The sequence below is a fragment of the Macrobrachium rosenbergii genome, chromosome 34 (genome assembly GCF_040412425.1).
Source record: "Macrobrachium rosenbergii isolate ZJJX-2024 chromosome 34, ASM4041242v1, whole genome shotgun sequence".
Taxonomy (NCBI): Eukaryota; Metazoa; Arthropoda; class Malacostraca; order Decapoda; family Palaemonidae; genus Macrobrachium; species Macrobrachium rosenbergii.
In genome coordinates, this window is record NC_089774.1 from 2,344,934 (window position 1) to 2,359,622 (window position 14,689).

At 42.9% G+C, this 14,689-nt stretch overlaps 2 protein-coding genes across 3 annotated transcripts in view; both read left to right on the top strand.

Annotated features, from left to right (window-relative positions):
- The first annotated feature begins 1,804 nt into the window (after positions 1-1,804).
- On the top strand, positions 1,805-13,079 carry LOC136856049 (uncharacterized). Its single transcript, XM_067133614.1, has 3 exons — positions 1,805-1,890; positions 5,449-5,504; positions 12,641-13,079. Exons 1-3 carry the CDS (start codon positions 1,868-1,870, stop codon positions 12,934-12,936), a joined length of 375 nt encoding a protein of 124 aa, XP_066989715.1. The 5' UTR covers positions 1,805-1,867; the 3' UTR covers positions 12,937-13,079.
- Positions 13,080-13,464: 385 nt separating this feature from the next.
- LOC136856048 (ATP-dependent DNA/RNA helicase DHX36-like) overlaps positions 13,465-14,689 on the top strand; it is a 46,836-nt gene continuing 45,611 nt past the window's right edge. The window contains exon 1 of one of the 2 annotated variants that reach the window (XM_067133612.1): positions 13,465-13,692. In XM_067133612.1, the coding sequence (XP_066989713.1) occupies positions 13,509-13,692 (184 nt within the window). In that variant the 5' untranslated portion in view covers positions 13,465-13,508. The remainder of the gene's footprint in view (positions 13,693-14,689) is intronic. The other variant, XM_067133613.1, reaches the window with a different exon arrangement.

The window sequence follows — 14,689 nt, forward strand, 5'->3', positions numbered from 1 at the left end:
TCCTTTTACTTTTGTTTGCTTCTTTGGCCCTGGGTCAGAAAGAGGCATCAGGTTGCCCTTTCCGTCGGCCTCCGAGATAAAAAGGCAATAATAATGTAAAAGTTTCTAGGCAACGAATAGCCTACCAGGCACCAGCCTTGTATGTCAAGAGTAAGTGGCAATGAGTTCTAATGAGACCTGAACACAAGCAAAGTGCTTCAAATCGGTACAGGTAATATTTACTTCTTATATCTTTTCATTGCTGTGACGTCAGGTTCGTCTCTCTGACTCCCGAGGTGCCCTGCTTGTTAACCAGACCTACCACGCCTCTATATCGGCTCCCCCACTGTCTACCTCTTCTGATTTACCATACTCCTGAAGGAGGCAAGGAACTGGATAACCCACAGTACTGTAGATCTTGCCTGAGTGTACAAGCAAAGGCCTCTCTGTGACAGTCATTGGTTCTAAAAAGTGACTGAGCTCTGTGGACATATTATTATTATTATTATTATTATTATTATTATTATTATTATTATTATTATTATTATTATTTTTTTTTCAGAAGATGAATTCGATTCATCTGGAACAAGCCCACAGGGGTCATTGACTTGAAATTCAAGCTTCCAAAGAATATGGTGCACATTAGGAAGTGAGAGAAGATAAAGGGACCATTTCATATTCATAACTCATTATCGTAAGATTATTATCATTAAAATTAAAATATGAAATTGTATTACTACTGTGGAATAACTCTTATGCAGTTAATTATCAACATGTTAATTATAATCTCTCTCTCTCTCTCTCTCTCTCTCTCTCTCTCTCTCTCTCTCTCTCTCTCTCTCTCTCTCTCTCTCTCTCTCTCTCTCTCTCGTGGTCTTTATGGTCTTTGGTTTGATCCTAAGAGAGGACAAAGCGATCTTATCTCATTTCCTGCAAAATCCGTTGTAACTGAATTTGCCTAAGTAGTGACTTTGAGGTATCTGAAAGTAGTTGCTCATATTGTACCTGACTATCAGTCTCTTGGTGCATGATATGTCATAGCTTGAAACATTTCCGTTTTCTAAAATAATTCACCTTTTATTTTACTAATCTATTTATATTTTTATCTATTCATTTACTTATTTTCTATTTTTTCTTCGCTGATAACTGATCTCTTCTTTCCGTGTTTCCCGTTACCTTCTGTAACTTCCACCAAATGAGCACCATATTCTCCGGAAACTCAAATTTCGAGAAAATTGCCCTTGTAGACTTTTTCTATATGAATAACAACAATATCAACTAACTCAGCTTTAGCATAAAGGAGTCAGATTATTGTGTAATAGTCTTTTTAATCTCATGGTAATTTCGGATTACTTAACTGCTTTTCTTAAATTGCTGTTTCAGAAATACCATTGTTTAATCATCTTAGAGAATTCAAACTATACAGACCTGGAATGTGTAACTAGAAATTATTTGAACAAAACCTGCTAAAACCTGGGGATATTGTTTTGAATCTAGCATGGATTATTATGATCATATATATTAATGGATATCTACAACAATAATTCTGAGATCCGATTTCGAAAATGAGAATTAATGAAATGATAAAGTGTCATGATCAGTCAGCACAAACAACATTGTTTATTTCGTAAACCATTAAGTGGTATGTCTTAGCATCGTTATGTTTGTTGAATTCGAACAAAATTGCTCATCAGCAGAGTTTAAAGCATGATTTAACATTAAAATAAAATTATAAATATATTTAATAAATTATTTATTATTTTATAGGTTGAATATTGACCAAATAATAATTTAAAATGATCTTTTTATTATAATTTCGAAGAGGTTCTGTACTCAACGCATCCATCACGCGTTGTTGTTTATTGGAAATGATGTAACGGGAGATTTCATGTTGTGTTCATCGGCACCTAGGTAATGTATGATGCAGTAGTTACTGAATGTATCTTTTATTAATGGTTATTCTGAGATTATCTGAGTGAACATTATATATATAATGACAGGAGAAGTTGAAGGAATGCTTAGGCTACAAACGGACGTCGTGTAGACGATATTTAAAGTGGTCCTCGATAGCGGTATCTAGGCTAGACTGGGCCGATTCTGTTAGGGTCCTTCGAGAGTGAAGGAGAAAATGGCCAGTTTTTGGGAAATTTCCATTTTTTTCATGAGAAAATAATCCGTAACTGCGTGAGTAAACTAAAAACATCTTAGAGCTTAGGCAAAGGTACCGTAGCCTTCCCTACCAGAGCATTGGTGCAGGTCAGGCCAGGGGTCACGTCTTGCCTGGTGGGGGAGGCGGGCCAAGGGGGGGGGAGCCCTGGCCAGGTAAGGGCACGGCATCCGAGGTTAGGTCACATTAGGGTGAGTCTGGTGAAGTCATATTCCCACTCTTAATACCTAGGCTAGTTGGCATAAATATTCATTATGCCAGACAAATTGGTAATTTACTTGGGAGAGTAAAGCTATGAAGTATATTTTTCGTATATATTTTAACAAACTTGACTTTAAGCCTCATTTTGTCTTTTGGAAATGCTCGGGCAGCCTAATAGCTAGTGTAGAAGAGTTGCGCACGTCTTTCTACAACGAACGAAATCATTCATTTTCCTGTGCCAGGTTAGGTTAAGGCCCTTTAGGTAATTCTACAGCAAAGCCCTGGTGTTTTTAGTACCAGATCCTTAGGGGTGAATGTAAAACATAAACAAAAGATTGTAAATTTGTCAAATCTCATCTGTACTTCATTAGTATTTATATACATCTTCTTCCATATTGTTCCTTCAAAAAATTTACTAATAAGCAATATCTGTGTGGAGCTCTAATGTAGAATTGCAGTTAGCCTACCTTAAATGAAAGTTACTTTGGGTTGGATTTAGGTAATAGTCCACTGCTATGTATGATGTCACTTTCGGCAGGTCGGGCAAGGGTCCCCTTTCTTGGCCAGGTCAAGGCACTGTGTCCTAGGATAAGATAGTTTGAGGAAAGCTTAGGATAGGATTCATTGTGTCCATCTTGAAGATAGTTTGAGGAAAGCTTAGGATAGGATTCATTGTAATACATCATTGATCTTCACAACCTGTGGAAATAGGCTTACCCTAAAATGGGCAACTCTTTTGTGATTTTATTATTCATTATACAAAACCTGCTCTTTATGGTTAACGACGATAGTGGGGTGGGTTGCCACATTAGGAAAATGGTTTTTTTTTGTGGGGTGAAAATGAAAATTATTGCAATTTACAACATCCCTTATAACATAGCCTAGGGTTCTGAGTCCCATTTGACCAGGTGTGGACTCCCCACCTGACATGACCAAGGTCACAGTCAGTCCAGAACATGGAGTGAAATATGTGGAGTCATCCTAACCTAACTTCTTGTGCCTAGCCCTCCCTTGTAGGGTTTTCCCTCACTGGAGAATACTAGTATACCTTAGATAGTGGGCACAAATCACTGTTTTACTAGTCATTGGACAACCATCAGGGTATTAGGGGCCTTTCTTGAATAGTCTTCTGTGACAGCTGATGCCAAGAGACAAATCTCTCCTTGTGAGTGAGTTCCTATGTTAAAATTATATTCCTAAGAAAATTAACTTTTATATAAGTAACTTACCAAGTAATTACATTGCTATAGTTTCTATTAACCGGCAGCTAAAAATTTTGAAGTTTGCGGGTCGTGCTATTTTGTTTGGCTAGGTGACTAACCCCTCTCACTTTTGGGGTAAGAGAGGAACAGCTAGCAAAAGTATTCAGTTTGTTTCTGCTGGCTAATGGTTGTACACCAGCTTTTAGCAGCAGCTCTGATTTTGGAATTTGTGTTTACTATTGATTTCTCATCATATTTGGTGAAGTATTCTTGCTTTGATAGCCTTTCGGCATTATTAGACAGAGTTAGACTCTGTTTTTTTACCTTTATTGTGATTCTCTTTATAACGACTTTCCTTATTTACCGATTGTGACTTTAGTTGACTTCTTTTTTCCAAATGTCAGATTCAGGTTCGACTAGCTTTAGGTATTGCAGCAAAGGCTGCAATACGCGTTTGACTGCAGAATCTTACTATTCACATTCTATCTGCACGGATTGTAGGGGACAAATTTGTTCAGAAGACTTATGATGTAATATATGTATAGACTGGGACAGTAAGAAGTGGAAGATTTTAAGATCTCATTTCAACAAACTGGCCAGAGATAAAAGAGAAAAGCGACAGCCAGACGGATTAGTAAGTCTTTAGCTAGTCAGGGATCTCCTGTTGATCATGATATTGATAATGCTAACGTTGAGATTGACGTTCCTGTTATATCTGTTGATCCCGTACCCAATTCTCCTGCAATACAATCCGCTCCTTTACCCAGCTCTCTCGCTTCCGAACCCAACACCATTGCCAGCCTTGAGTGTAAAATTGATACAAGGTTCGAATTGATTGTTGAATCTATTGCGCAATTAGCCTCTTCGGTTAAGGTCCATATGGACAATAAGAGTGATTCGGAGCACCCAGTTACTCCTAGTGCTAGTGCAGTGTCGGTATAGTGCCTGATTGCACCTAGTGTCAGTGATGTGTTGGTGGAGGAGGTGGCTGTCCGTCCCGCCGATTCTGTTAGGCAAAGGTTGATGTCATACTCCCCTAAACCTGGGAGGAGTCAAACTGGTAGCCTAAGGGAGGTCAGTGGGGTCTGCCCACTGGTAGTCGCCTCCTCGGTTGAGTGGGCTCTCTTGCCCGTAAGATGAAGGACTGCTCTGCTATTCCTGAAGATAGTGCCTCCGACTTACTGGGAATCAGTATTAGGCTAGGCTATGCTAAGGGAGACAAAAATAGCAGAGATATCAGAAACAAGCTGGATTTTGCGTGGATTCCACACTGATTCTCATGAGAAGTGGAAACATTAGTGTTCTCCTCTTGTGGTTTTATTTATATATCAAAGTACTGAATATAGCGCACTGTAAACAGTATACTATATATAGAATCATTTTTATTTAGGATACATTAGCACCATTGAACAAAGAACAACATAGAAATGAGGCATGCACTTAGTTTTGTAAAATTTTATACACATTATTGTTAGATGCTTACATGTAAGTTACGTTAAGTTGGATAAAGAAAGATTCGTTATAGGACTACCGTACTTGTAAAATGAGAAAGATTATTGGACTGCTTTTAAAATGACAGATTTTCTCTGTTGTTCTGTGGAACAAAATTCTTATAGATTGTTGCGCTTAATTTTCTAGCTTTATGGTATAGACTGAAAAGCCTAGATAAATTTTAAAGTACAGTACTGCCAGATGTTTATATCTTATACTTCAATGCAGTGGACATTTTTACTTCTTAAAGGTGCAGAAATATGATTCAGTGGCCCATTTAAACAAGTACAGTGAGTACAGTAGTAAAATCAGCAGACTTGAAAAGCAATTAGAAATTTTGTTGAATCTTAATTATACTTATTATTTATCATTCCGAATTTTGCTCAATTTCTTTTGTTTTATTTACAGATTATGTTGTAGATCACAGCGTCTGTATTGCACTATGTATAGAGGAGGAAATCAAGGTAATGTAATGTATTCCTTATAACTGTGAGTTATTTTTATGGATCAGTACCTATTACATATCTCTGTTTTTAATATGAATTGTTGTCATATTCATTTTTATATAAGTACCTTACCAAGTAATTACATTGCTACTAGTATCACTTGCTTGGCAGCTAAAATATTTAAATTCGCAGGTCGCGCTATTTTGTTTTGCTAGGTGACTAACCCCGCCCACTTTCAGGGTAAGAGAGGACCAACTACCAAAAGGATTCAATTTGTTTCTGCTGGCTAATGGCTGTACACCAGCTTTTAGCAGCAGCTCTGATTTTGGAATTCGTCTTTTTATACATGAACTTACCTGTTGTTTACATATAGCTGTAATTCTCGATCTCGACAGAAAATTCAAAACTGGCGGTCCCGCTAATATATGGTCGGGTGATACGACTACCCCGCCCTCTACCGGGTACCTGGATCCATTTCCATCAACAACTAATCATATTTTCTCTGTCGGGCCGGGCGACTAGTCGTCTGCTCCTCTTCAGGAAATTCATCGGTGCTTTTTCGTTTCTTCTTTGGTGAAGTACCCACTTTTGTTGACGGTTCTGGCTTGTTTTTGGCTTTGCTTGAGATTTTTCTAGTTATGTCTGATTCAGGATCTCAAATTAGATATTGCGGGGGTTGTAAAACTCGAATGTCTCGGTCTAACATAGACCCTCACTCTTCTTGCTCTAACTGTAGAGGGAAATTGTGCACGAATCTGGATAGATGTGATGAATGTTCGTCTTTGTCTGTGCTTGATTGGCAAAAGTTGGCTAAATATCAAGCAAAATTAAGTAAAGATAGGGCACGTAAGGCTTCGGCCAGAAGTTCCTCCCAGAGTAGGAGTAGTATTGCCTCTTGTTCTGTTCCTGTTACCCTCCTGTTCCTATTCCTGCCCCGAACCTGTTGTTTCCAACCCACTACTGTGTCAGACCTTCGGGCAGAATTTGATGGTAAGATTTCGGCTCTTTTCTCTGCGATAGAGAAGATTGGCCAGGATGTGAGTGCGATGTCTAGACATCGAAGTGTTGCGAGTGATAGTGTTGTGGAGGAGGTGACTGTTCGTCCCCCTCGCTCTCCTAGGTCGAGGCCTCTGTCCGGCTCCCAGGGCTCAGGGAGAAGACATGCCGAAAGCCGAAGGGAGGCGAGTGGGGTCTGCTCACGAGCAGTTGCTCCCTCTAACAGTCCTGTTGCGTCCCAGGCTGTTGCAGCTCGCTATAGTAAAAGCGATGCGGAAGTGTCTTCTTGTGCTTCTGTTTCGTCGAGGAGGAGTTGGAAGCAGTCAGAGTCTAGTAGGCCGCTGAAGAGACGCAGAGCTTCCTCTCCAAGTCAAGTTCCTATCAAGAAACTTTCGGCACGTTCTCCTCTTCCGTCTTGTAGCTTTTGGGATAGCCCAGAGATCTCTTCTTCTTCAGGCAGTCCGGATGTACGTTCTACGGATCGTAAGCGAGCGCCGGATCCTCCTGTTAGCATGCAAGTAGCGGCTTCCTTCCCGTTGGATCCCAAGTCGGCTTTTATGCCTCCGGTTCCTGGCCCCCTTTCGCAAGAGGACAAATTGGACAAGATTTTGAGACTTTTCGAAGGTTTTAAAGCTCCAGCACTTCAGGTTCCTTCTGCAACTGAGGCTCCGGTCTGCTGCTCCACGCACCTCGCCACGCACCTGGCGCCGCTCCGCTCACAGCGCGCGCTTCCCGCTCGCCGCGCCTGGCTCCGCTTTCCGGCGCCTGGCTCGCTTCCGGCTCGCTTGCGCTCGCGCGCCTGGCTCCGCTCGGATCGCGCTCCTGGCGCCACTTCCCTTTGCCGCACCGGCCGCACTCACGACGCTACTTTGGCGCTTGGCGCCTCTCAAAACACGTTTCAAGGCGCACAATGTTTGCGCTTCTAGCGCTACCGTGGTTTTTGGCGCCTCTTTGGCTCTCGGATCTTCTAAGGCTCCTGACTCCTCTCAAGCTCATGTTTTTCTCGGATACGCTTGACGCTTTGGTCGGGCTCTTGGCGCCTCGGTGACGTTCGGCGATACTCAAGAGGATAACGCAAGTTTGGCTCCCGGAGACGTTTCTTTCCGCGGTGCTCCAACTGCTTCAGAGATTCTCTCCCCAGTTTCCGATGTTTCGGAAGTAGATGATGTTCCGTCTGCTCCTACGTCCAACTTTAAGCATCTCTTACAACTTTTTGAAGAACTTTTTCAAGAAGACTTTGCTCCAGCTTCCCCTTTGTCTCCACTCACGCAGTTTGCCAAGGATTTTAAACCTCCTTCCTCTAGATTTCTGAAGCTGGTCCTGTCTGTTTCGGCGAAAAGAGCTCTCCGAAGGCAAGAAGGATGGTTGAGCAAGAAAAGATCTCAGGGTAAAACATCTTTCTGTTTTCCCCTCTCATCTGTCTTTTAAGTCTCGTTCGTGGTATGAGACTGGGAAGTCTTTTCCTTGGGAGACTCTGCCTCCTCTCAAGGGATTTCTCCAGCCTTGTGGATTCTGCCCGTCGCTCAGCTTTTTCTTCGTCCAAAGTCGGCTTCTCGTCTTCGGAAATTGACCATCTGGTGAAGAGTTCCTTTAGGATCTTGGAGATCTTTTCTTTTATTGACTGGTCTATAGGAGCCTTGAGCAGGATAGTGAAAGTCTGTGATCTTCCCCCCAAGACTGCTACAGATCTTGATGCTATTTTGGCCTGCCTGGACAAGGCCATCACGGACGGAACGTCAGAAATTGCCTCAGTGACTGCTACCGGCATTTTGAAGAAGAGAGCACATTGGATTTCGTTTGTCGCGAGAGGAGTCTCCAGGAACCAGAAATCTGCTCTTCTTTTTGCTCCTTTGCTTAAGGAATCCCTTTTTCCCGCCACGTTAGTTAGGGAAATTTCGGAGGCTCTCTCACGGAAGTCTACTCAAGACCTACTGGCTCATTCTTCGAAAAGACCCAGGTTTTCGACTTCTCCAGTAGTACCCAAGCCTTCTTTCCCTGTATCCTCTAGGCCTTCTCGGGGTACTCCTTCTCGGCCCTTTTCCCGTGCTAGGGGAAGAGGAAAATTCTCTTCTCATCCCCAGAAAGCTAGGGGTACCAACCGATGAGTTCAAGGTCCTTCATGCAACGGTCGGAGCCAGACTAAAGTCGTTCTGGCAAGTTTGGGAGGCCAAGGGAGCAGAACCCTGGGTGATCAACGTTCTGAGAGAAGGCTACACCATTCCCTTCTCAGAGAGTCCTCCTTTAAAGTCTTCGCCAGTAGACTTCAACGTATCATCCAGGGACTCAGAGAAACTTGTGGTGTTGGAGGAGGAAGTTACTTCCCTCCTTCAAAAGGGAGCCATAGAAGCAGTCCTCGAACCTTCATCTCCGGGTTCTACAACCGTCTGTTTCTGGTTCCAAAATCGTCAGGAGGATGGAGACCAGTCCTCGACGTAAGCGCCTGAACAAATTTGTGCTTCAAACACCATTCAAGATGGAAACCACACAGTCGGTTATCAATTCCCTGAAGGAAGGAGACTGGATGGTGTCCCTCGATCTCCAGGACGCATACTTTCATGTACCTATCCATCCGAGATCAAGGAAATTCCTACGGTTTGTGTTCAGAGGCAGGGCTTTTCAATTCAGGGCTCTTTGCTTCGGCCTATCAACAGCCCCACAAGTTTTCACAAGGACGATGGCTCCAATTGCGAAATGGCTTCACTTAGAGGGAATTCACATTTCCCTTTACCTCGACGACTGGCTGATCCGGTCTCCGTCAAAAGGCCAATGCATGAAGGACCTACAAAGGACCCTTTCTCTTACCGACAATTGGGACTCATAGTAAATCTTCCAAAGTCACAACTCTCTCCATCTCAAGACTTGACTTATTTGGGAGTTCGGATGAACTCAGTTCTTTTCAGGTTTTTCCGACGTCTCAAAGGATCGAGAAATGCCTGCTGAAAGTGAGATACCTGATGGCAGCCAAGACTTGTTCTGCCAAGGAATGGATGAGCCTTTTAGGCACCCTCTCATCGCTAGAGATGTTCGTCAGTCTGGGGAGGCTACACATGAGACCTCTTCAGTTCTTCCTACAGCAGATCTGGAACAGGAAGAAAGACACGGATTCGTTTGTTTTTCCTCTATCCACTCAAGTAAAGCAAGACCTGTCATGGTGGAACGACAGGAGCAAACTAGATCGAGGTTTGTCACTGAGACAGAGGAACCCAGACCTGATGTTGTTCTCCGGCGCTTCAGACGAGGGTTGGGGAGCAACATTGGGGATCTTCAAGTGTCAGGCAGTTGGTCTTCATCCCAACGGGACTGGCACATAAATGCGAAAGAGTTGAAGGCAATACATCTAGCCTTGGAACATTTCGTGCTTCTGGTGGAAAACAAAAGATAGTAGTGCACTCGGACAACTCCACAGCTCTGGCGTGTGCATTGAAGAAACAAGGAGGCACTCACTCCTTCTCTCTGTTCGAGATCGCAAAGACCTGCTTTTGTGGGCGGCAACCAAGAACATAGAGCTAGTAACTCGCTTCATCCCGGGAGCTCTCAACGTAAGAGCGGATATCCTCAGCAGGTCACTCCAGGTCATTCCGACGGAATGGACCCTCCACCAGAAAGTCTGCCAAGGCCTGTGGAAGGTTTGGGAACTCCCATGCTAGACCTGTTTGCAACGAGGAAAACCGCAGACTACCTCTCTTTTGCTCTCCTGTTCCAGACCCAGAAGCATTAGCGGTGGATGCCATGCTCCTGGACTGGTCGGGTCTCTTCCTTTATGCATTCCCTCCCTTCAGGATGCTGGGAGAAGTCCTGAAAAAGTTTCGAGCACACAAAGGTGTGTCAATGATCCTTATAGCTCCATGGTGGCCAGGAAGATCATGGTTTCCAGAGCTACTGGAGAAAGTAGTGGATTGGCCAAGGAGGTTGCCATTCAGACCAGACCTTCTGTGCCAGTTGCACAGCAGAAAGTTCCACAGGAACCCGTCAGATCTAAATCTGACAGGGTTCAGACTCTCGAGCGACTCTACAGGAGGAGAGGCTTCTCTAGAAAAGTGGCGCAGGCAATGGCTAGATCAACCAGGCCCTCGTCTACAAAGGTCTATCAAGCGAAGTGGAAGCGCTTCAGGGAGTGGTGCTCCGAGTCTGGAGTGTCTTCCACTTCTACGACTCTAAGCCAGGTGGCGGATTTTCTTTTGTTTCTGCACAAGGAGAAGAAATTGGCTGTCAGCACGATTAAGGGGTATAGGAGTATGCTGGCGGCAGTTTTCAGGAATAGAGGTATAGACCTTTCCTCGGACAAAGATATTGCAGAACTCCTTAAATCCTTTGCTACCACTAAAGGCAAATCTCTTCGTGTACCGCATTGGAATTTGGATGTGGTGCTAAAGTGGCTTACCTCCAAATCTTTTGAGCCTTTGAGTTCCTGCTCCGTTAGGAATCTAACTAAGAAAACTCTCTTTCTCTTGGCACTGGCCTCGGCAAAGAGAGTAAGTGAGATTCATGCTCTGGACAAAAGAGTTGGTTTTTGTGCGGATAAGGCTGTAGTTTCCTTCACCTTGGGTTTCCTAGCTAAGAACGAAAACCCTAGTAATCCATGGCCAAGGGAATTTCCCATTCCTAGCCTATCCTCCTTGAGTGGAAGAGAAACGGAGAGACTTCTCTGTCCGGTCAGAGCTTTGAAATTCTATCTGGACAGGACCAGAAGTGTAAGAGGAACTCATGATTTTTATGGTGCTCAACTAAGAACCCCAAGAACCCTCTATCTAAAAATGGGATTGCTTTCCTTTTGAAAGAACTGATTCAGGAGGCACACAAGGAATTAAGGGATGTGGATTTCCCCTTAGTTAAAGTGAGGCCTCATGAAATTAGGGCTATTGCAACTTCTTTAGCCTTCAAGAAGAACATGGCTTTAAAGGACATTCTAAGTTCAACTTATTGGAGATGTTCGTCTGTTTTTGCATCGCATTATCTGAGACAGATCCAAACCACATATGAAGACTGCAGTACGTTGGGCCCTTTATTGCGTCTGACACGGTGATGGGCAAGGAAACCAGAGGCTCTAGATCCTCTCCTTAGTTTCCTTGGGTGCAGAAGTTTCTTTTTGGTCGACTACTAGAGCCTAAGAGGTTAGATGGCCTAGTAGGTCTAATTTTAATAGGTTGGTGTGAGTTTTTTATGGTTGGGTGATATGATGGTGGATGCTTTGAGTACTGCGCCCTGAGCAGGGGCATTATATGCTTTGGTTGATTGTGTCGAAGACGGCTGGGCCAACAGACCTTTCTCCATATAGCAACCTGCGTCTGAGCTACTAGGCCCGCAGTTGCACTAAGGATAGCAGGTTACAGAGGCAGTAACCAAGAAAACAGCTTCCTTAGCAGGTAAGGATCCAAAGTTAAGACGTTTTTCTTAGCCTGATGATCTCAGGTTTTCCATTTAACACTTACAGCTGTCCATGCCCACCGCCTCAATGTGGCAATCAGCTATATGTAAACAACAGGTAAGTTCATGTATAAAAATGACATTTTTATAATAAAATAAGATTTTATATCATACTTACCTGTTGTTTACATATAAAACATTCCCACCCACCTCCCAATTCAAGGGACAAGGGGACATAGAAAATATGATTAGTTGTTGATGGAAATGGATCCAGGTACCCCGGTAGAGGGCGGGGTAGTCGTATCACCCGACCATATATTAGCGGGACCGCCAGTTTTGAATTTTCTGTCGAGATCGAGAATTACAGCTATATGTAAACAACAGGTAAGTATGATATAAAATCTTATTTTATTATAAAAATGTCATTTTTAGCTGTTGAGCGAGTGAAACTAGTAGCAATGTACTTACTTGGTAAGTATATATAAAACTTTATTTTATCATAAAACTGTCATTTTGTATGGAATAATTTGTAACACACAAGCCACCTTTTTCTTCTTAAATCTGTTGGAAAAAGCAAGCCTTTAATGAGAGTATGGTTCAGTGCTTTATCTATTACCCTCTTCTGTCAGACTTGGAATTCTCTTCTTGCCTCTCTTTTCATCAAATGAAGCCCCAGCATTTCAATTCGTCTTCTCATTAGGAGAGGGTGATGGAGTGCCCATCATAGTGGCCTCTGCATTAAAAAATTGCATTTATTTTCTGATCTTTTATTTACTGAAAAATTTTATTTGCAGGTGGCTACTATGGCGGTCAAAGCGACAGCTACGGCGGTGGACGGAGAGGAAGAGGAGGAGGGTATGGACGGGGAAGAGGAGGTGGTGGAAGAGGGAGAGGGGGAGGAGGAGGTGGTGGTTATGGGGGTGGAGGCGACAGCAGAGGGAGCGACTTTGGCAGACCACGACGGGGTGGTGGTGGTGGTGGTGGTGGGCCTCCCCCAGGTTTGAGAGGGAAAGAAATAGGTAAGTGTGGTGTGGGTAAGACATCGTTCAGGTATATCTACTGTATGCTCTGCTTACTGAGGTGTATCTAGGAGTGGGAGTGGCAAATAGATAGTTCAACATTTAATACTTGAAACCTTTTTAATGCATGGAAATTTTCCTTTGACTTCCTCATTGTTTGTTCGAAAGAAAAAATATTTTAATCGTTGAGGGGAAGATTCAGATAATTTTAGAATTAAAAGCTCAGTGGAAGGTAGAAGATTGCTGTTTGTTGTGAGCAATATGGGTGTCAGTGACAAGCTTGTTACATCTGTTAGAAGTTCAGTGTATTGGGGAGTACCTGTTGATGTTACTGCAGTGTCCCTTCAGCACCCACCACCATTGCTTCTTATCCTTCATGTTTCATCCAAGCTGTCCAACCTCTTGAGCTTTCCCCCTGCTTCAATTTTAACTTCTCATTTTAGAGTGAATTCCTCAGATCAGCCCTGTGAGAGTCAAGATGTGTTACCCAGGGCACTGGTTAAACTACTCTGCTAATAATTAAATTTACTCGAGGAAGGTTTTCGATCTTGTAGAAAGACTTTTCATTATTCAGGCCTTTGCAAAGAATTCAGGAGGAGTAGGTTCTCCTGAGAAGGATGAGAAATTGCTGCCCGGCATATCCATGAATGAAAGCCAGGCAAGGCACGTTGGAAACGTCCTGAACTCCCTTGATGACAAGAACTCATCAGTTATGGACTCTGGGAAAAAGAGTGTTTTCTCTCGTCTTCAGCCCAGGCCTACTGATGACCTTGGACAGGACTGGGATATCAGACTGAGGGACATCAAGAAACAAGATTTTGATGATGGTGAGTTGTTTGTCACTGTAAAGTACATGTACTGTAAAGTGTTTATGCAATATTCAGTCTTTAATCATTTCCAGATTAGCAGGTGATGCAGATTCATCCAGCAGGAGGGTACTGCCTTTGGTGTCCTTTGAGTGATTCCATGTAGGCTGTATGGGAAGTTTTTAACATTGTCCTTTGAACAATAGTTGCTTTGCTTTGTGCCTTTTACTTTTCATCTGTTTTCCTTGGTATTTTCACATTGAACTATCCAACTTTTACAACAGTTTTACTTCGCTTATAACTCTTCAATGAAAAACAAGACGTGAAGAAGCAGTCTGGGCTTTATATTGATAAGAATGGTAACAGTTTCTTATTCCCAGTTTCATTGAGTGATGCTTCAGGTAACAAGTAAGGCAAACCTGCTTGGGGAGTTTTCTGTCTCTCCTATATTTAGTAATTACTGGTCTGCAGGTTATGATATATGGTACTGTACCTTCTTTTTTAGTTTTATGTAAAAGAAAACTATTTAGATGGCTATTTGTCTGTCCACCTGCACCTTTTATGTCTGCCATCAGTTCTTAAAAACTACTGAAGCCAGAGAGCTGCAGATTGGTATTTTGATCATCCCCCCCCCTCCAATCATCAAACATACCAAATTGCAGCCCTGTAGCCTCAGTAGTTTTTTTCATTTCATTTAAGGTTAAAGTTAGCCATGATCTTGCGTCTGGCACCGCAGTAGGTGCCAACAACACAGGCCACCATCGGGCCATGGCTGAAAGTTTCATGAGCCATGGCTGAGAGTTTCATACAGCATTATACGCTGTTCAGAAAACTGGATTGCGCTGAAGCAGCGCATTTTTTACTTGTTATTTCACCTTTGCTGTACTTTTCATCAGACAATTTTTGCAGTGTGAATATCGTTGTAGATACCTATGGCCTTCTGCTTTTTCACACCTCTCTCTCTCTCCCTCCGCTTATGGATCTTTGTACGAAGCTGCTCAACATTTTCATTTTTGGT

Bases quoted from the DNA above. Each gene is read 5' to 3' on its own strand.
- LOC136856049 (XM_067133614.1), top strand. From the start codon at position 1,868: ATGTTGTGTTCATCGGCACCTAG. The intron at 1,891-5,448 runs GTAATGTATGAT...TTTTATTTACAG, and splicing joins TTGTGTTCATCGGCACCTAG to ATTATGTTGTAGATCACAGC. The intron at 5,505-12,640 runs GTAATGTAATGT...TTTTATTTGCAG, and splicing joins GTATAGAGGAGGAAATCAAG to GTGGCTACTATGGCGGTCAA.